Source organism: Barbus barbus, assembly GCF_936440315.1.
Source record: "Barbus barbus genome assembly, chromosome: 22".
Taxonomy (NCBI): domain Eukaryota; kingdom Metazoa; phylum Chordata; class Actinopteri; order Cypriniformes; family Cyprinidae; genus Barbus; species Barbus barbus.
The window spans coordinates 11,838,518-11,860,679 of NC_136750.1; the positions used below are offsets into that span (position 1 = coordinate 11,838,518).

Consider the following 22,162-nt stretch of genomic DNA (forward strand, 5'->3'; position numbering starts at 1 on the left):
TTTTTCACAACGCGTTTCCTTGTGTGTTTTGGCCAACGCAAATTACCGTAGATGCTCTTACTGCACGCATGTTTGATATATTTGCCTCCCTGAAAATAAATAAAAAATAACAATAATAAGATCAAGAGCCAGATCAAGTAAACTGTTAAGACTGGCTATTGTAATATTAGCGTCAGGTAAGATTACTCACGTTCATTTCTGCACTCAATTACATAATTTTTTAAAAATGTTTAAAACATATACCCCCAGTTTCACAGACAAGCCTTTTTTCTAAGCACATTAATACAAAAATTACTTAAATGTCCTATTTGAACTATTGCCTAATCCTAGCTTAACCTAAACCCTGTCTGGGAAACCAGGCCTATGTACCTTTATGAAAATTAAACATGGGTTTACTACTGCAAATAAAAAAATATAAAATAGTTAAACTAACCACACATTAACATGGTTTTGCTATACTAGCCATTTAGCTTCACCAAAGCTTATCATCACTGGGAGTCTTTTGAAACATATTGTCTCCTAGGTGATCTGTACAAGAGCTTGTGACTGGATAGCAAGGTAGAGTGGACTGGTATTGACGAATGGGAGCGCCAAACTGTTCTTTGACCTGAATTCCTTTAGAACAGGATGGGGAAAATAGTGTCCATTTTGCAGTATGATTGTCCTGAAAACATTTGCTGTCTCAGATTTGTGTACGTCTCCCATACACACTTCTCCCACAATGACCCAGCCTAAATCCAGATGCTGAGCATATGGCATATTACCAGGTCCATTGTACTGTTCTCGAAACTTATGCACACTTAGAATGTACCTCCCTAAAAGCAGAAGAATGGGAGCACTTGCCTCAAAGGGTGGTAACTTGTCAGCCACTGGGTTGAGATGAGAGAAGGACTTTGCTCTTTCAGGTTTTGGAATTTCGTCTCGATCTTCAGGCAGCATATTACATTCTATGAGTGTTGGAAGTGACACCTGGGTTTGCCCATCAAGTGATCTAACAATGAAATAGTTCGCTCTTCTTCCAATTGCCTTTGCTGTTCCTGCACATGCGCGTAAAGTATAGGGGTACAAATCTCCATTGATACCAAACAGCTTTAAAAAGACAGACTTTGCTAAGGACCGGTGCCTTTGGTCATCCAGAACTACATATATTCTCTCAGCTTGCTCAGGACAATCAGATGGAAAAACATCAACCAAACAGATTTTCAAGCAAGATTTAGGTCTAGGAGCTTAACCACAAATTTCTGTGCACTTGGAGGTAACTTCGGATGATATATCTCCTTCGGACGCCCCGCCTTGCTCTTGCTCTGTCACTGGAGCTCCCTCTGCCCGTGGAGCAGGCCCTGGGTGCATTGCAGAGACATGGCGATCACTGTTACACTCTCGACATTTAACAGCTGCCTCACACTCTTTTGCCATGTGTTTATTGGAACCACAACACCTGAAGCAGATAGACATCTTTGAGGTATGGTTTTCTTTCATCCAGGGACTTTACTCTAAATCCACGTCATTTCGACAATGGATGCAGCTTGTTGTGAATTGGACATTGCTTACTACGATCCAGAATCTTATGTTCAGGTAGTTACTTGGCTTTGGAACTTGAAACAGTGGCTAGCACCTCAGTTTTACTCACTGACACAGGTATTTTGTTGCTGAGCCGTGAAAATTTCTCCTGTTTAAGATGACTCTGCAATGACAAAGAAAAACTGGGATCATTTCTTATTCTTGCTTGGTCACAAACAAATTGCACAAAGAAGCCAAATGGTGGGAGAGAGACACGGTGATCCTCTTTATACTTGGCTCCACGAGTGATCCATCTTTCTTGCAAGTTAAAGGGAAGTTTTTCAATGATGGGACTGACTCCCTTTGCTGTGTCAAGAATTGCCAACCCAGGTAAATGTCCACCTGTCTTTGCAAATTCCAATTCCAAAAGCATGTCTCCTAGCTCCCTGAGTCTCTGTCCATCTCTGTTAGAAATTCTTGGAAACTCTTACAGTTTTCTCAACAGTGCATTCTCAATTACTTCTGGGCTCCCGTAACACTCTTCCAAGAGCTGCCAAAGCATATGAACACCTGCTATTGGATAGTGGGCATGAACAGATCTTATGCGTTTGGCTTGAATGGATGACTCTGGGTCAAGCCATTTTGTAAGAAGATCAAGCTCTTCTCTGGCTTGTTAAACCAAGGTCCTTTGTCACATCTTGAAAAGAGGATTTCCAGGCCCAGTAGTTCTCAGGACAATCATCAAACTTCATGAGACCAGAACATACCATCTCTTTTCTCATCATGTATTTAGCTAAATCTGACGTGTATGGCAAACCTACCGTGGGAGCTCTAATGCTGGGAGTAGGAGATGCTTGGAAAGCAGAGCGACATCCATGAACTTCATCTTTCTGGTTATCCATTGTCTCCTGTTTAATTTTTAACTCCTCCATCCCATATGATGGATATTTACGATGAGAAGTTCCTGTAGCTTTATGCTGAAGGGGTTTAGCACTTCTAAAGGATGACTGTGGAATCGGAATTTCAACAAACTGCTGCTGATGTTGTTCAATTGCATGCTTCTGAACATTCTCTTTGGTACGCTGGGTTCGAACTGAGTGTGTCTCACTAACCAATTTGTCTATATTTCCCTCCTCAATGTCGACTGCTGCCTCATAAATCGCTGTTTCAGCAGATGCTGCAGTTGCTTCTTTTTGAGATTGTAGCATCATAGCTGCCTCTCTTTCCGCATAAGATGCTTTAGCTCTCGCTACTTCTGCTTTAGCTCTCGCCCGAGTTGCTGCCACACAGGCCAATGTCCTACTTGATCTTCAAGATGACTTTGAGCTAGAAGCTTGCAATTTAATTTCAAAGGCTTGGGACACATCTTTCTTCTCACTGTGTGACTCCATATTTCCCTAGCTTCTGATGAGCTGTACGTTGCAATGTAACAATGGCAGTGTGATTTGGTTGTCTTCACCTGTCAATGTCCTTTTACTATTCTGTTCTCACCAATGCGTTACTTAAGCAAATGGTTAACAGATAGCGAACAAAGAAAACTCCAGAAAGTCTTGTGACCTTGGTGACTTTACTGGTTATTTCCAGCGGATATTCTCCAAAATGGCGCTAGGGTGATGCGGAGGAGACACATTTGAATAAAGTCTTTTTTTTTTTCTTCTGCGCACAAAAAGTATTCTTGTAGCTTCGTAAAATTACGGTTGAACCCCTGATGTCACATGGATTATTTTAAAATCTCCTTGCAACGTTTCTGGACCTTGATCGTGTAAGGACCCTTGCTGTCTATGAAGGGTCTGAGAGCTCTCAGATTCCATCAGAAATATCTTAATTTGTGTTCCGAAGATGAACGGAGGTCTTACGGGTTTGGAACATCAGGGTGAGTAAGTAATGACAGAATTTTCATTTTTGGGTGAACTATCCCTTTAATTGTGCTCACCTGGCCCTCATGTACTTTCTTCCCTTTATATTGTGCTGTTTTTCCTCTTGTGCATAGAGATAGTTTCTGACTCGCTGCTCTATATTCCAGTCTTGTCCTGTTATTTGCTGATTGTGTATCTTTTACATGTTGTTCTGTTTTAGTTGTGTTTTTCCATGTCTTCCGTTGACCTAGTTTTCCTGATTAGTTAATTAGCTCCTCACCTGTTTCTGTTTTCCGATGATTAAGTTTAGTATTTAAAGCCTGTGTTCTCCCATGTTCCTTTGTCTGCTATTATTTTGGATTTACGTTTGGTTGTGCTCTTCTCAGTCCGTGAATGATTAAAATAACTCCTTTTATACTCCTTCGTCATGCTCTTTGCTTTACATACCAGACACCCATAGCAATATCCTTCCTGAAGTTTTTGCTCTTGTTTTCCCTTTTGTTTTTTGTTTTGTTTTGATCATTTAGTAATCTAGCATATTTTTACTTGTAATATTTTCTTTAGTTGTTTTTCAGTCTTGTTTCTAGTCTTGTATTGCTTGATTTGTATTGATTTAATTGTATGCACATGTATTAACATATTTATATTGTTCACTACATGGCCTAAGGTATGTGGATATCCGTTTCTGATTAAGAGGATTTAATGTTTAATATCTTTTTTTGCTAAATATGGAAAATACTTGGGAGTTGAAACTTTATAGTACATTCATTGGCCAAGAAACAGTATGTTTCTTTGTTTAACCCATATATTGTTTTCGTGCTCCACACTGAGACTGTTTGCTAGAGTGGTTACACAGCTTAACATTGGTAAATATCTCTGCTATGTTTTCCCCAATGTTGGTGATGTTTTTACCTTTTATGATAGTGAGGTCATTCCTGTTTAGTTTACACAGTATGGATTACAGGCCTAGTAATTTGTGTTGGAGCTTGAGTCAGACTCACACTGCTTTCGAGACCTTTCCCTTGACAAAAAATGCTCATACTCATGCTCATAGTAAGTGTGTGGAACAGCAACGCCCATTGTACATGGTGTTTGTCGATCTGACTAAGGCTTTCAATTATGTGAGTCGCTCTGGTCTCTTCCACGTTCTGCAGCGACTCGGTTGTCCGGCAACTCTTTCGGCAATACTCCAAGGTTTCCATGATCGGATGCGGGCAACCGTACAGTTCAACAGTGCCCGCTCAAACGAGTTTGATGTCTGCTGTGGAGTAAAGCAGGGGTGTGTCCTCGCTCCCACCTTGTTTGGCATCTGCGGCTGTGCTGCGACGGGTGTTTCCGGATCCAGGTGGGGTTCTGCTGCACACCAGGTGTGATGGCAACTTCTTCAGCCTGGCTCGTGTGAGGGCCAGAACCAGGGTGAAGTGCGTCCTTGTGCGCGAGTTGCTCTACGCAGACGACGCTGCCTTCGTGGCTCACACTGAATAAGAAATTCAGGAGATGTGCAATTCTTTTGCCGCTGCCTGTACAGAGTTTGGACTCACCATAAGCATCAGTAAGACAGTGGTGATGGCTCAGAACGTTCCTGCTCCCCCTCATGTCACCATCAATGGCACAGTGCTGTCGGTTGTCGAGAAATTTGTCTATCTTGGCTCAACTCTGACAGCAAACAACAGCCTTGATGCTGAACTGAATACCAGGATCGGTCGTGCCTCAACAACCTTTGGGCGACTTCAGTCTCGTGTCTGGAACAACAGCCACCTTTCTCTCAAAGTAAAGGTGCGCGTATATGGATCCTGTGTGCTCTCTGTTTTACTATATGGAAGCGAAACGTGGCCTACATACCGGCGGGAGGAACACAAGCTAATGCTTTTCACTTCCGTTGTCTACGACAGATCCTTGGCCTGTCATGGCAGGATCGGGTCCCGAACACCACCGTGCTGAAGCTCACTAACAGCAGTGACATGTACACCGCAATCTGGAGGAGACGTCTTAGATGGATCGGCCATGTGCGTCGTATGCCGGATGAACGTATCCCAAAGTCCATCTTCTATGGGGAATTATCTGTTGGACACCACCCTCGTGGCCGACCCAAGCTCCGCTTTAAGGATGTTGTCAAGCGGGACATGAATATCTTTAACATCAACCCTGACCAATGGCATCATATTGCGGAGACAGGGCAGCTTGGCGGTCTGCGCTGACAGAGGGCACGACTCTGTCATGCCAAGGTTACATCAGCTTTTGCACAGAAAGACGGCATGTTAGACACCGTTTAGATCGGCGCTTGCGCTGCGAAAGGCCTTGATGATGAGAGGACTTTGCACTGCAAAGTTATGTACTCTAGAGGCAATGGCATTTCAAACAGTTTCAAAAATTTCAAAAAGAATATTACAGTATTAGGTAGGGGTGTAACGGTACACAAATATGACAGTTCGGTACGTACCTTGGTTTTAATGTCACGGTTCGGTATGATTTCGGTACAGCAGGGGGAAAAACTAAACTTTTTTTAAATTAAATTTTTTTAAATTAATTTTTTTAATAAACAGTGGTTCCTGAACAATTTGCTCTTTCTTTAAATACATTGAGTTATTGAATTACAATATTCTTAGTGATAAAATGTACTTCAGCTTATGCTTAAAACTATAGGAAGCCCTTTTACATTATAAGGTTACAATTAGGCCTAACAACTTAACCCAAACTTAAATTGAATTACTATTTACTGTTAAATAAATGATCAACACTCAATTAAAAAAAAAAAAATTGTATGCAAACATGTAAATTGCACAGGATGCAGTTTTTAATTGAAATCTTATAAATAATAAAATTTCAATTACACACTGGCTGTCACAGCATGTTTCATAAAGGATTAATTTAAACATACATTAAATAATTAAGACAGTAATAATTATATAGTTATAATAATTATTAAATATATAATTATATAAATTATATATTTAATAATTACAAAAAAAAACAGGTTTAGTAAAATATAATGAGTATATGGTGTAATATTTCGCAAAATGCTCATCTTTAGACCTAATTTCTCTAGTAACCAACGAGCTGTGGACACTGATGACTTGCTGAGGAAGGAATGATCGTGTTCACTCGTGGTCCGCTCTGCACAAGTCTGCGGCGCGTCACGGCTCAGACACGGGATCCGGAGCTGATCACGGCCGCTCTAGTCAGTGCTTGTGTTGGGTTTATACCAGCAGGTTTCTGAACCGTCCCAGAAGCGGCTCTCCGAGCCGTATATAAAGCGATTTGTCATGCCACATCAAAGACTGTCAAAAAGCTATTCATTATTTGAATTTCCTGAAAAACGAAAATAAAATACTGCATTTGTTCGGTACAAATGCTACCCGAACCAAATTAAAGACCCATACCGAAACGGTTCGGTATGAATTCATGTACCGTTACACCCCTAGTATTAGGGGATTGGGCTGCTGTACGTATAAATTGAAGAGACTGAAATAACTGGACAAAAAGCTGCTTAATCTCCTTCTCACATCCTATGAAATGGTGTCACGCTTTTTGCAGTCTCATGCTCTCCTTGTCTTTACAGGCAACAGACACACCAGAGGACAGAAACAACCCGGTTCTACTTTACAACAAGATGCCTCTGGAGACCCTGAACAACAACTTCACTCTGGAGTTTGATTCCAGGGTAAAGAAAAATTCTTACCTCCCATGCAGTGAAGAGTATTATTATCTTATCCTCATAAAAACTGCAATGAAATGATGAATTTTCATTTAGTTCTACACTGCTCCTATTCAGGTGTTCAACTGGACGCTCTTCACTAATAAGATCATGGACACAGTTGGCATTCCCATTACAGACAGTGAGGAGGTTATTGTGTATGCCCCAAACTATTTTAAGAGGCTCAACCTTGTCCTTGCCAAGTACACAAAGAGGTGATTTCACATGCAATCTTCTGTCTAGTGCTTTAGAATGTGTTATTAATGTTGCTATAGAACACTACCATAATTCTCATATTATTTTTCTAGTGTACAATAATCATAAGGTGCTCGCATTTTCTGTATACATGGTATATACTGTATATGGCCTACTACCTTTTAAAAACGTGTAGAATACACTGTGTGAGATCCCAGAATGAAATGCCCTTAGCTTGAAAAAAGTCAAAATGAAATGGAAATTCAGATAATTTTTAATATATTAAATTAATTTAGTTCATTCAATGTATATCTTTTCAGTTCAGTCAACACAGTTTAGTTTGTTTAGGTCAAATTAATTAAATGTATATGTTTCACGTAATTAATTCTTTTTTTTTATTTATTTAATGTGGGACTAAATCTTTTTTATTACTTTACTGAAGTACTGAAGTACGCAATGTATATAATCAGTCGTGGCCTATATAAAGTAGTCGTGGCCTAATGGATAGAGAATTGGACTTGTAACATGAAGGTTGTGGGTTCGAGTCTTAGGTCCGGCAGGAATTGTCGGTGGGGAGAGTGAATAACCAGTGCTCTCTCCACCTTCAATACCACGACTGAGGTGAGACCCTTGAGCAAGGCACCGAACCCCCAACTGCTCCCTGGATGCCGCAGCATTGGCTGCCCACTGCTCCGGGTGTGTGTTCACTGCTGTGTGTGTGTGCACTTGGATGGGCTAAATGCAGAGCACAAATTCCGAGTATGGAACACCATACTTGGCCACATGTCACTTCACTTTAATGAACAAATAGGAAAAATGACTCATAACTGACATAAAGAATAGCTTTTTTCTAACCGAGTGCCCATAGCCCTTTACTGAAAAATATAGGCCATTTCTCAAACAGAAGGCTGCATTCTCTGGAGGTCGCATTTGTAGGCTGTATACGTCTTCAAGCCTGGTTTATTTCAGTTAACTGAGCATTACATTCGCGAGTCATAGGCATATTACAAAAATTTACTCTTAACTAAGAATAATGGTCAAATTTATAACTATTAATATTCTAAAATAAGATCTTCTTTATGACGTATGCAGTCTACAAATGCGACCTCCAGAGGCTGCAGCCTTCCGTTTGAGAAACGGCCATAAAATGATACTTAATCCCTAAATTTTCTCTTCTAATATAGTTCCTTGCAAAACGTGCCAAGAACTAGAGAACCACTGCCCATGATTCATGCAGTTTTGTGACAGGTTGCTTGAGGGGAAACTTTGAAACTCGTCTGGCTATTGTAAAACCCTATTGCCCAGCATGCACATCATCAGAGATGCCGTTGTGAGGTTGAGGGGACATGGATATTTTTAATAAAGGATTATGAGTGCACAGATAGGTAAAATGTGTACAAAATAAAAATTCCTGGTAACAAACATTATATCATGTTAAAAAGATCATTACAACATTTTTATCAAAATCATTAATATGCTGGTTTATTATCAATGTTGGAAACAACTGCTTAATACTTGTTTGACACCTGTGATACATTTTTCAGGATTCTTTGATGAATAAAAAGTTAAAAAGAACAGCATTTATTCAAAATAGAAATCTTTTGTAACAATGTAGGCCAAGTCTTTACTATCGCTTTTTATCAATTCTACATGTCCTTGCTGAATAAAAATATTAATTAATTTTAAAAAAAGGGCGGGGGGGAGTACTGACCCTAAACTTCTGAACTTATTGTTAATAAATATTTCTACTTTTAATATGTGAGCAACTTAGACATTATTTTGTTATAGTGGAATGATGTATTTAAAATAATGTGAAAATGTCCCTTTCGAGGAATTTTTTCTGAAGACCTTGCAGAACTCTTGAGATTGTGGCATGATGACACCACACAACTCAATAGCAAAGGGAACACCACACCTCTCATATGTATATGACATATGAGAGGTTTAAATAAGACAGGTTCCACCTGCATTAAGCAGGTTTGAATCACTGACACCCAGTCTTGACTGCCATCTGAGTCTAATTTACCTATTATTATTATTTAATGAAATTTTTTTACACTTACTGAGTCTACTTACTTTTTCCATGTGACTGACATGATTTAAGCTGAATTTCAATTTAAATTGTGAATGTTTTTTTTATTTTTTTATTTTAATTTTTTACAAAATGTCAATTTAATGTGTAATTTGTTAGGGTGTATAAATTTCATTAATATGCACTGTTTCAAAATGTGTCAAATGCTTTTGAAATTGCTTAACAAAATGTCAAAAAAGCAATTTCCATGGGATGCACTTTTTTTTTCACATGACTGTACATACAGTATAAATCATCCTGTGATTGTATGTGCAGGGACGTTCAGAACTACATGGTGTGGCGTTTCATTATGAATCTGGTGGTTGGTTTGAGCAGGACATACAGGGAGACAAGGAAAGCATTCAGAAAGGTAAAGAGCAAAACCAATAATAATAATAATAATAAAAAAAACTCCCTTCAAACTGTGAATTAACAGGCATAATTTATACACATTTATAATCTTGCTACCACCCCTCTCAGGCTATCTATGGGACCACGTCTGAACCAGCAGTTTGGAGACAGTGTGCCATCTATGTGAACAACAATATGGAGAATGCTGTGGGGAGACTGTATGTGGAGGAAGCCTTTGCAGGAGATAGCAAAGACATGGTGAGTTGTGTATACAGTATATGCCTGTAGGGGTCCTATAATGGCTCTTGAAAATGTGCTTGTGCGTGTTTGTACATATGCTTGAGTCCTGTGTGGGATGATCTGAATCGGATCCATTTTCTCGTATGCATGTAAGAACAGCTGAGCATTGCACCAGTACCACCTGTCATAAAACACAATATCTAACACTCCATTAATCACTGGACTCTCCTGACCTCAAGCCCACCACATGTACATGGCAGCACCCTGCACAGTTTCTTCAAATATGTTCTTCAAAAATGTTTTTTTTTTTTTTATAATTTCATTTTTCTGCTATCATTGTCGAACAGCAACCATACATGCATATATTTTTGCAAAACCCTAACATTAACAATTCCATCGCATCTCAACCTGTGTGTTTTATGTCTGTTCAACAGTTTTTGTGGAAATGACATTTTAAACACTAGAATAATGCTTTGTAACAATATTTGTAACCTAAATAATATAAAATATTTACAATCACAACCTAACTGGAAATGATAATCAATATAAATATTCTGCTCACAATTTATATTTTTGCCTCATATTTCGCATGAATTTAATCTCATTTGCTCTTAAGTGACTTCCCTAAACAAGTACACTAAAATTTGATAAAACGTACAACTATGGTTCAGCCAAGTTTTTGAAAATTTATAAAAACCATTTCACAAGTTCACACTTACATATAATAATTAGAATAAAGTTTATGCATATTTGGAGTGCTGTCCGAGGGGAGGGCTCCGAGCTCAGAATTTTGGCCCAACTGCCAATGAACTGCCAATGAACAGAGGTAAGTCTGCTGTGTATATATACACGCGTCTTATCTTGTTAACTGGGTTGGTTACTGAGTGTTCTCCTCTCGTGTTAATTAAGTTAATTATCGGAATGTGCTCCTCCCGAACTTTGTTAATAAAACATCATTTAAAAAATAAAAGTTTTTATACACCCCTGCTATGTAAAAGTGGCTGTAGCTAAAGAAACACTTTAATTGTAGAATGCTCTTCATTTTCCTGAAAGGAGTCCTGATAGGAAGATTGGTATTTTTTATATTTGAATTGACAATGTAATGTAATAGCCTCATGTACAATAATTTCATGTACAGGATGTGCTGTGTAGATTGATGAATATCAGATTGCTTGATGACATTATTATTATTTTTTTTGGCACATGTCAGCAGCTTATGGGTTTACGACTATACTCGCCTACAAAAACACATGCATAACAGCAAGTGTCAGCATTGTGGGTGCTTGTCCATGATCAGGTGACACATACAAGGCCCACCCATAAATCATTCCTCACATCAATGTCGTGCCAGTGGGTTTGAGGTAACCAGGATAATGTTACAGATATTCACATCAAGCCATATGTCAATAATTAGCCTTATCCAGCACTGTCTATCTGTCAGAGAACAACATTCAGTGAACATCTCAGTGGTCAATCAGTGGTCTCTCAGTCTGCCAGTTTTATAAATGAGAGAACAATATATCTTGTAAGTTCCAGTTAAAACAAATCCATCATGCAGTGTGTGAACATGCTTTCTAGACAGTTGATTATTTTTCCAATTTTCCATTACTTTATCATTGTCAAGCATAAACAGAATAGATGCAGTTTTGGTATTTGCACAGGTCATTGTTTTTAAATAGGTAATAAAGAACATAAAACCATTCAGAATTGTTTTTAGAAAGGTTAGGACATTTTAATTTTTTTCCCCCGATAGACTTTCTAATCATGTTTGTTGTGGATCTTGACTTGCATACTAGCTGCATATCTAAACCACACTGACACTTGGTCTTGTACAAAAGTCCTTGAAAGCCTACATTTTTAATGTAAACATGAAAAAGTACTTTAGTCCATTTGCAAATTTTCATTGTATCACAACATCTTCTAGTAGCTAATTTATACTAGATTTGCTGAATAATGCCTGTTCATCCCAAGAAGGAACAGTATGAACACAACCTACTAAACAATTCCCAACCGGAATGTGTATGGAATTTCTGTGGAGAAATGGTGTCTGATGATGTCCTTCTCTGTGATTTTTACAGATGGATGAGATGATCACTAACATCAGAGAGGTATTTGTGAGTAATCTGGACGATCTAGCCTGGATGGATGCTGAAACTAAGAAAGCTGCAGAGGAGAAGGTGAGGTTTATTTTTAAATCTGTGTTTCAAGTTAAAGGTTAATGATATTGCACAATCACTGCTGATCAAAAATGCCAGGACATGACTAAAAGTATCTTTGAAAGTTCATTCCATATAAATCTTTTCTTGACTAAAGAAATAAAGAGTTTGCTTTTTAATCGACTTTTTGCTCTACCAAAGACACATATTAAAAATACAATTTCTTTACTCTTCTTCACTACAGGCACGAGCAATCAGAGAAAGAATTGGTTTCTCAGAAAATATCATGAACAACACATGCTTGGACCAGGAATACCAAGATGTGAGTGCCTACAAGATGAAGGGTCAGGAGTCAGGAGGAGTTCAAAAAGATCACGTTAACTGAAATAATAATAATAAAATTAATCTGTTGTGCAAATCTTCAATTTTCTTATTAGTTAAGTTACAGTGCAGAAGAATATTTTGAGAACATTCTAAAGAACTTGGAGTTTGGTCAGAAGAAACGCCTAAAGAAACTGAGAATCAAAGTGAAAAAAGAAGAGTAAGAACTCATAAGATATACAAATGTATAACTGTGCTCTAAAATAGTGTTTCCATTTTTAGTAACTGTCATAAAACCCTAACGAATAAAGAGCTCTAATTAAATATTAAAGTGGTATGCATCTTTAATTCAAGGTGGATCACAGGAGCTGCTGTTGTCAATGCATTCTACTCATCTAGCAGAAACCAAATAGGTATTTGAATCAGATTTACACAATGTAGCAGTAACTAAAATAATAATAATTACATTCTGCTTTGTCTAACTAATGAAGTATTCATTTGAATTATCTGCTTTCTCTAAGTATTTCCTGCAGGTATACTTCAGCCACCATTCTTTGGTAAAGGCCAGCCCTGGTCTCTGAACTATGGAGGCATTGGGATGGTCATTGGGCATGAGATCACTCACGGTTTTGATGACAATGGTATCAGACTCCAAACAGATCTCTGTTACATATTGTTTCACATAACGGTGTTGCAAGGTTCATTTTTCACATTTATTTCCTTGTTCAGGACGTAATTTTGATAAAGATGGTGACCTCAAAGACTGGTGGACTCCATCTTCAACTCAGAAATTCCATGAGCTTTCCAAATGCATTGTGGACCAGTATGGAAGCTACTCTTGGAATTTGGCGAATGGACAAAATGTATCCAATAACTGTCTAAAATAACATTTTTAAAATTCCATTTCTTTTACATTATATATATATTTTTTATTACAAATATGATAGTTATGTAGTACATGATGTGCAGTCAAATAAATCTTGCCATCTTAAACCATTTAGAAAACATTATTTAACAGAAAATAATAGTTCTATCTACCCTACTGTGCTAGGTTGTTGTTGTTGTTTTTTTTTTTTTACCATATGTGACTTTCATATCATTGGTATCTGTGAGTTTCTGACAGCAATTTGGACCTTATTAGTTACACAATTAGTTTTCCTGTAACTAGAATAAGCTGTTATTTTTTAGAGATGTAGAAAGACATCTAAATTACTGTCTCATTTTCCATCCCCTTTCTTCTTTTTTCCCCCTCTCTTCTGTCCTTTGTGTGAACAGTTAAATGGGAATAATACCCTTGGGGAGAACATTGCTGACAACGGGGGCATTCGCCAGTCTTATCAAGTAAAGAGAGGGCAACTTAGCCTTCACTGCAGCTCTTTTGACATCCCTTTTTCCTGCTAGAATAAATGGTTTAGTTTAATATGCTTTCTCACTTCCAAAAGGGGACAAAATCTCAACCATTTTGAAATGTGATCATAATTCAAGTCTTTGCAGTCAAAAGAAAAGAAAAAAAAAACATGATGATAGATACTCATATGCTTAGCAGAGAGGGCAGCTCAGTTTGTTCCAACGTGGATGGATTTCTGTCAGACTGTGATGACAGAGGGAATCGGCTTAATAGTTTGGATTCTTAGAAAAGCCAAAGGGGGAGAAAATTGCTCATGGACTACAGTTCAGTGTGTTTAATACTCGGCCTCACTGAGCCATCAAATATAGTCAACAGTATATAATATATAATCCCAAATCTGTCTTCAGAAGGCATTTGGCTGTGAGATAAAACTTGATGTCTGATGCTAATTATTGTTTTGACATTTGAGAGACAAGAGTTTGTTTTCAGTAAGTGCTTCCCAAGATTCATCAGAATCACTGTGCTTATTTTTTCAGGCCTACCAGAACTATGTGAAAACCCATGGAAAAGAAGCTCCTCTGCCTGGAATTGACCTCAGTCACGAGCAACTCTTTTTCCTTAACTTTGCACAGGTGAAACACTTAATTATAACTGAGAACTTGCAGGAATATTCCAGGTTCAGTACCTCTGAAGTTAAGATCAACTGACAGAACTTGTGGCATAATGTTGATTACCACACAAATTATTTTAACGTTGAATGTTAAGTTATATTAAATTTTACAACTTCATTGTCATGACAACACATAGAGGCCAGATTTATTAACAGCTTGCACCACCGCAAACCCTCTTTGGGCCTAAATCACTCACACTAGGTTGTCCTGTTTGGTAAATCTGGCCCATAATACCAATAAACCCTTAGGCTCAAATACTTGACAGTTTTAACAGAATAACTAATCTAGGTGCTCATACACACATACATATATATATATATATATATATATATATATATATATATATATATATATATATATATATATATATATATATATATATATATATATATATATATATATGTGTGTGTGAAGAGTTTGGTTCCAAAACGCTATTATTTTTTTTCCCAAAATGCAATAAATCCATGACATGTTTTTCTTTCTTTTCAAAATGCAATAAATCCATTGAATCAATATAACAGTTATTTTCATATTGAAACTGTTGAAAATACACAACAAAGTAAGTTGATCCACATATGACAGCCTCTGAACTTGGTCAATACTAATCTTATATACGTACTGGACAAAAAATAGCTATTCAATCAGTCATCACCCCCAAAATTAATTCAACAGGTTATCTTGTTAATGCTTTAAATGAATTACAACAATAAAAATAAAATTTCATCATGAACAAGAACATGAACAACATCACACTAGACCACAGAAATTCCAAAATGACATTTCCTTTGCATTCAACTTCCAAAAGTGCATTGATCTGTTATATTCATTTAGTTGACTAGTGCTATACAAAAACATTAATGGCATTAATAAAAACGGTCCATGTACGTTTTGATAGTTTGTTTTTCAATTTGAAATTAAATAAGCAGAAATGAGAAAACGGTCGTTTTTTTGTTTTTTTAATTTGTAAAAAAAACAAAAAAAAAACAATATTTTGGCTCGATTTTTGTTTTTTTGTTTCACGGGTAGAAAACGTACTCGGTTACTGACGTAACCTCGGTTCCCTGAGATACGGGAACGAGAACTGCGTTGCTAGACGCTATGGGGGAAAACTCCTTTTTCTCCGAGGACTGAATAATTTTTTAATCATGCAGTGTGGCTGCACGGCCATTGGTTCGTGCAGTAATATAAAAACGAACCAATGGCTCGTCAGCGGTGCTGCACGAGCCTATGGAGGCAAAGCCCGCCAGAGCCTGCCAGAAGGGGCAGGGCCATCTGGCTATATAAGTGGGCGCTTCGCCATAGGAAATCAGATCAATTCGATTGAAGGGACGACCTGAGTTGTGCAGCTGAATGGCAGTACTCGTTCCCATATCTCAGGGAACCGAGGTTATGTTAGTAACCGAGTACGTTCCCTATCGATACTTCACTCGTACTGCGTCGCTAGACGCTATGGGGAACAAATACAATCCTGCGACCGAGGAACGACCGATATAAACTGGCCTTGAGCAATAAGGCTCAGAGGGACCAATTATGAGCAGGAAGAATCCTGCAGGAGGCAAGGGACTGAACTCCTAGAGGTCAGAGATCATCGTTCCAATGGTCATAAATACCCTATTACTAGTGCTGAGGATGTACTTAAGACATTCTTGGGGAGATCTATTGATTCCCATCGAGAGCCCATAGATGCAGGGCCCACAGCTCGGGCTGGGGGTGCCAGATCGTTTCGTTCGCCTGAGAGAGGAGGTCCCATCTCAGGGGTATGGGCCACGGAGCCGCTATTAGCAGCTGAGATAGCTCTGAGATCCAGTGATGGTTCTTCCAGAGTGGAGCCACCAGAAGCACTCTGTGCTTGTGTTCCCTGATTCACCTGATTACTTGGGGAATCAGAGCGATCGGGGGAAAAGCATACAGTAGGAGGTTAGGTCATTCGTGGGCCAACGCGTCCTCGCTCTTCGAAAAGTAAGTTTGGCAGTGAGAGCTGTCTTTGGAGGCGAAGAGGTCGACCGCTACCCTGCCAAAGATCTGCCAGATTTTCTGAACCGTCTGTGGGTGGAGCATCCACTCCTCTGAGAGGACGTTGTTCCGAGAGAGCATATCTGCTCCTTGGTTCAGTATGCCGGGCACATGAGCTGGTCTCAGTGAACGCAGGTTGAAATGTGCCCATACCAAGAGGTGCTCTACCATCTCGAAAAGGCGTTTCGAGGTGAGCCCATCCTGGCGATTTATGTATGACACCACTGTCATGCTGTCTGAACGGACTAGCACGTGGTGTCCCTTCAGGACTGGCAGGAAGACCTGAAGAGCTCAACATACTGCCGTCATTTCGAGGCAGTTGATGTGTAGCTGGCCTTCCCCGTTCGTCCAGGAGCCGAAGGTCGGTCTGCCATTGCACAGAGCCCCCGAACCTGTGTTGGAGTTATCTGTCGTAACAACATTTCTTCTGTAAACCAAACCGGGGGGAGAGAGCCGCGTCTATGCACTTCGTAAAAGTGCGGGGAGCCAGAGTCAGCCCAAAGGGCAGGACCGTGTATTGATAAGCCACTCCCTCGAAGGCGAATCTCAAGAATCGTCTGTGATGGGGGGCTAGTCACTTCAACGCATAGTGAGAGCAGCTGAGAAGATCGTTGGATCTCTCCCCTCCCTCCAGGACATTTACAGCACCCGTCTCACCCGCAAAGCCCTCCGCATTGCAGGTGATCCCAACCACCCGACACAGCTTCTTCAGTCTGCTGCCATTAGGGAGGAGACTGCGGAGTCTCCAGGCGAGGACCAGCAGACTGAAGGACAGCTTCATACATCAGGCTGTCAGGAAGCTGAACTGCCTCCCGTCCTTGCCCCCCTCCCCTCTTTTACCCCATGCAACACTGAACTCTGATACTACGACCCCCCCCCCCCCCCCCCAGCCCCCCACATCCCCAGGACCTTCCGGCCCCCCCACCCACTTAAAAATTGTGACCAGCACCTGTCACTTGTGCAGCATTGGACTGATCACTACCTCATCCAGCATTGACTGCAAACTACCTCTTCGGATAGTCTGATAAAAAGACTATTCTTTTGTCACTTTAACAGACTGATAAGCTCTTCTTGCACTACACATATATCTGCACAGTTTTGTTTTATTTAACTGGTTTGCACTCTATCTATTCTGCCATGTGCCTTATGCCACTTTATTTATCTCTTTTTTATTTTTCTACAATGTCCTCAGACTGATAAGCTGCTCTATATATATATACACTCTATACATATACACATATATCTGCACAGTTTTGTTTTATTTAACTGGTTTGCACTCTATCTGCCATGTATCTATCTCTTTCTTTATTTTTCTACAATGTTCTCATTTGTATATCTGTATAGTTGTATGTACATCTTTATCTGTATTTGAACTTCTACTGTGGGGGAATAAAGTCTTGTACAAACAGGCCAAATACACACTGGAAAAGGAGATCAGAGTGGCAAAGAGGAATTATTCTGACAAGCTCAGGAACAAATTCTCTTCCAGCGATCCAGCTTCAGTGTGGCTAGGACTAAAGGACATCACCAGCTACAAAACACCACCCCCCAGCTCTCTGGAGAATCAACACCTGGCAGACGACTTAAAAGAGTTCTTTTCTCGTTTTGAACGATCACCCCACACCCGCCCAGAACACCCCTCCACACAACCATTCACACCTCCAGCAACCCCTCTCTCCCCCACACCTACAATTCAAATCAGCGAAGACGATGTGTGCCAGGTCTTCAGGAAGAACAAAAGAAGGAAAGCACCTGGTCCAGATGGTGTGTCACCAGCCTGCCTAAAAATCTGTGCTGAGCAGCTGGCCCCCATCTTCACACAGATCTTCAATAGATCACTGGAGCTGTGTGAAGTCCCCTCATGCTTCAAACGCTCCACCATCATCCCCGTCCCAAAGAAACACAAAATTATTGGACTTAATGACTACAGACCTGTGGCACTAACGTCTGTAGCCATGAAATCATTCGAAAGACTGGTTCTGGCTCATCTGAAGGACATCACTGGACCCTTACTGGACCCCCTGCAGTTTGCCTACAGAGCAAACAGGTCTGTGGATGATGCAGTCAACATGGGACTGCACTTCATCCTGCAGCATCTGGACAGACCAGGGACTTATGTGAGGATCCTGTTTGTGGACTTCAGCTCTGCTTTTAACACCATTATCCCGGAAACCCTTCAAAATAAACTAACTCAGCTCTCCGTCCCCACCTCCGTCTGCCAGTGGATCAACAGCTTCCTGACAGACAGACAGCAGTTAGTAAAGCTTGGCAAATTCACATCCAGCACTCGAACCATCAGCACTGGAGCTCCTCAGGGCTGCGTACTCTCCCCACTGCTCTTCTCCCTCTACACCAACGACTGCACATCTAAAGACCCCTCTGTCAAGCTCCTGAAGTTCGCAGACGACACCACACTGATCGGCCTCATCCAGGACGGTGACGAGTCTGTTTACAGACAGGAAGTTAAGGAGCTGGCTGTCTGGTGCAGTCTCAACAACCTGGAGCTTAACACGCTCAAAACGGTGGAGATGATCGTGGACTTCAGGAGAAACCCCCCTGCTCTCCCCCCACTCACCATCATGAACAGCACCGTGACTGCAGTGGAGTCATTCAGATTCCTGGGCACCACCATCTCTCAGGACCTGAAGTGGGATATTCACATTGACACCATTGTCAGGAAGGCCCAGCATAGGTTTTACTTTCTTCGCCAGCTGAGGAAGTTCAACCTGCCACAGGACTTACTGAAACAGTTCTACTCTGCCATCATTGAATCCATCCTCTGCACCTCAATAACTGTCTGGTTCAGCTCAGCTACCAAATCTGACCTCAGAAGACTACGGAGGGTAGTCCGGACTGCTGAGCGAATCATTGGTACAACCCTCCCCACTCTCCAAGAACTGTACTTATCCAGAGTGACCAAAAAGGCTGGTAAAATCACTCTGGACCCCTCACATCCAGCATACAACCTCTTTGAACTTTTACCATCTGGTCGACGCTACAGAGCTCTGAGCACCAGAACGACCAGACACAGGAACAGTTTCTTCCCTCAGTCAATACATCTCATGAACACTCAATAAATAAACGTAGAACACACAACTAATACATTATCCATTCACCACACTCACTTATTTTATTTTCTCATTTCTAATTTGCACATACTTGACCTGTACATACATAGTCGCCTATATTATATATTGTGTATTTTTTTTTTTTTTTTTTTTGCTGCTTTGTACATTGGTCATTGGCTATTTCCTGTTATTTTGTTTCATTACCTGTGTCCTGTCCTGTTACTGTCCTTCTGTTGCACTGTGGAGCTTCTGTCACTACAACAAATTCCTTGTATGTGTAAACATACTTGGCCAATAAAGCTCATTCTGATTCTGATTCTGATTCTGTCAGTGTCTTAAATGTTAACTGTATGCACCAAGGGTCTGAGAGTAACACAATTTCAATTCTCTGTATGTATGTACCGTACATGTGGAAGAATTGACAATAAAGCAGACTTGACTTGACTTGAATTGACTTGACTTACCTTCTACTGAACTCCTGCATATGACCAGTGTGATGAATACTAATAGGAATGCTTTAATTAAGCTTTTTGAACAACCTTTTTTATTTTTTACAAGGTTTGGTGTGGAACACATAGACCAGAGCATGCTGTCAACTCGATCAAAACTGATGTCCACAGTCCAGGGAAGTTTAGGTATGTTAAAGTTCTTTCACTGACAATTATGCACTTCTGTTTTATGCCTTCAGACTCATGTCAGAATGTGGTAATTATTATTTTATTATTAATCACTACTTTGCCACTTCTCTTTGTACAGAGTTCTTGGGTCATTACAGAACTTCCCAGAATTCGCCAAAGCCTTCCAGTGCCAGAAAAACGCCAACATGGTGCCTGAGAAGATTTGCAGAGTGTGGTGATTATTTGAGGAACAGAAGATGAGGGTTCTATTGAGGGCCCGTGGTCCGTATACCCTCTCACCTCTCTGCTGACATTTATACCACTATGGCAGATGCTGATAAACGTTCTCATCGGTGTAAGCTATGGCCACAATGCTCAACTCCACCAGTGCACTTGAGCCATATATAGAGAGGGGGAGCTGTCTCAGAACACTCCTTCAAGCATCAGCCAATTTATTTGATTACAGTTTGTAAGATCATTACTCAGTTCATGACTCTTACTGTTTTATACACTATGTAAAGTAAATCTGAAAAAAAAGCAAATCTAAAGTAAAGGTTATGTAGCGATACTGTCAAAAATGATCACATCATTTTAATCAAGTAAAACTGTGAATTGGAGATATTAGTAGCATTATGTATATACATATTTAACACAATACTAGTATACATCCACTGCTTATACTGGTCAACTTGATTAGATTCAGCAAGTAACTATGAAGCTACCCAAACATGCTAAATAATATTATGTATAGTACCATTGGGAGTTAATAGATATTTAAGTGAATTCCAAGAAAATGGTTAAACTCTGTATTCATTTATCTCATTAGCAAATTATCTGATTTGTACACAGCACATTGTAATTTAAAATATGTAGATTCATTTGAAATTTGTGTCATTGAATTTTTTCTTCGAAGATTTGCTTATTATCATTAAAGATTAACTGGGACAATATACGTTTTCTATAAATCAGATGCTGAATGTTTGATTTGAAAATCCCAAACATGACAAGATGGATAGATGTATAAAAATGCGTATTTTTTCTTTCATTGTGCTGTTCTTGATGTTTGCATGAATGGGTGTGCATGTGACAAATAATGTCATTCTGTCAAGCATCACTGAATTAAAGCCTTAAAATGTTTTTAATTCTGTTGTTTTCAACATCTGTCAATGTTTTCATATGATGTGGAGGACTAAATGAATCATACTGAGAGCAATTAATGCAGACAGTGTTTTTACCAAAGAGTTTTACACATATCCTTACTCTTTGCTTTTTTAAAGAAAAAAACAAACATCTATATATCTTATACATAATTGTTTCTGAAATGCTGGTCCCAGCATGTCTATTACATCTTCATTAGCAATGACACAAACTGCCAAATTAATGTTTTTTTTTTTCCTTCACATTTTTGAAAATGTAGACGCTTATATTTGTGATATTTTTAGTTATCAGGCATATTAATTTTACATGTATTTTACATTAGCATTACAAAATATATTATTTTTTGTGGGCATTGGGTTACTGTAAGTTTAAAAACAAATGAGTTTTGTCTAACAGCTCCTCTGTGCTGTCAACAAAAACATCAAAATGCTGCTGTTTTTTTCTTTACATATTTGTTCTATTCTGTCCATTTGATCCCAGGCGTCTTTCTTCTCAGTATTACTATTTTACATCTTTGCACACTGGTTTCCCCTCTCTGATAAAATACTGTTCACCAAAATCCATCTCAACCACTTCACAGACAAATATACCTCAGATGCCTGTATTTAGATACTTTGTTATAAGCATATTCAGAAGAGAATTTTTTTTATTTATTAATAAATTGTTAATGTAAAAATGTCTTTGTTGTGCATTTTGTTTTCTCAAGGTCTCTTGCTTCTTTCATGAAAAGTATTGAACGAGGAACAAAAACAGGCCTCAAAAACCTCTGTGGCGTTTTCTTTGGCAGGCAAACAAGCCCTGGGAGACTATAATGCAGAATATCAGCAGATCAGTGAAAAGAAACACTTTATTTTTTCATATGTAATGCCTTTACACTGCACTGAGACAGATTTGCTTACTCCC

The 22,162-nt window shown here is 39.4% G+C and overlaps 1 protein-coding gene across 1 annotated transcript in view; it reads left to right on the plus strand.

Moving 5' to 3' along the window:
- Positions 1–21,930, plus strand: part of LOC306888471 (neprilysin-like) — a 61,830-nt gene extending 39,900 nt beyond the window's left edge. The window contains exons 10-23 of the mRNA XM_079446802.1: positions 6,916–7,017; positions 7,129–7,265; positions 9,593–9,686; positions 9,797–9,925; positions 11,986–12,084; positions 12,308–12,385; positions 12,501–12,604; positions 12,739–12,797; positions 12,906–13,025; positions 13,114–13,247; positions 13,660–13,725; positions 14,269–14,364; positions 20,043–20,119; positions 20,241–21,930. Of these exons, the coding sequence (XP_079302928.1) occupies positions 6,916–7,017; positions 7,129–7,265; positions 9,593–9,686; positions 9,797–9,925; positions 11,986–12,084; positions 12,308–12,385; positions 12,501–12,604; positions 12,739–12,797; positions 12,906–13,025; positions 13,114–13,247; positions 13,660–13,725; positions 14,269–14,364; positions 20,043–20,119; positions 20,241–20,340 (1,395 nt within the window). The 3' untranslated portion in view covers positions 20,341–21,930. The remainder of the gene's footprint in view (positions 1–6,915; positions 7,018–7,128; positions 7,266–9,592; positions 9,687–9,796; positions 9,926–11,985; positions 12,085–12,307; positions 12,386–12,500; positions 12,605–12,738; positions 12,798–12,905; positions 13,026–13,113; positions 13,248–13,659; positions 13,726–14,268; positions 14,365–20,042; positions 20,120–20,240) is intronic.
- The last annotated feature ends 232 nt before the right edge of the window (positions 21,931–22,162 follow it).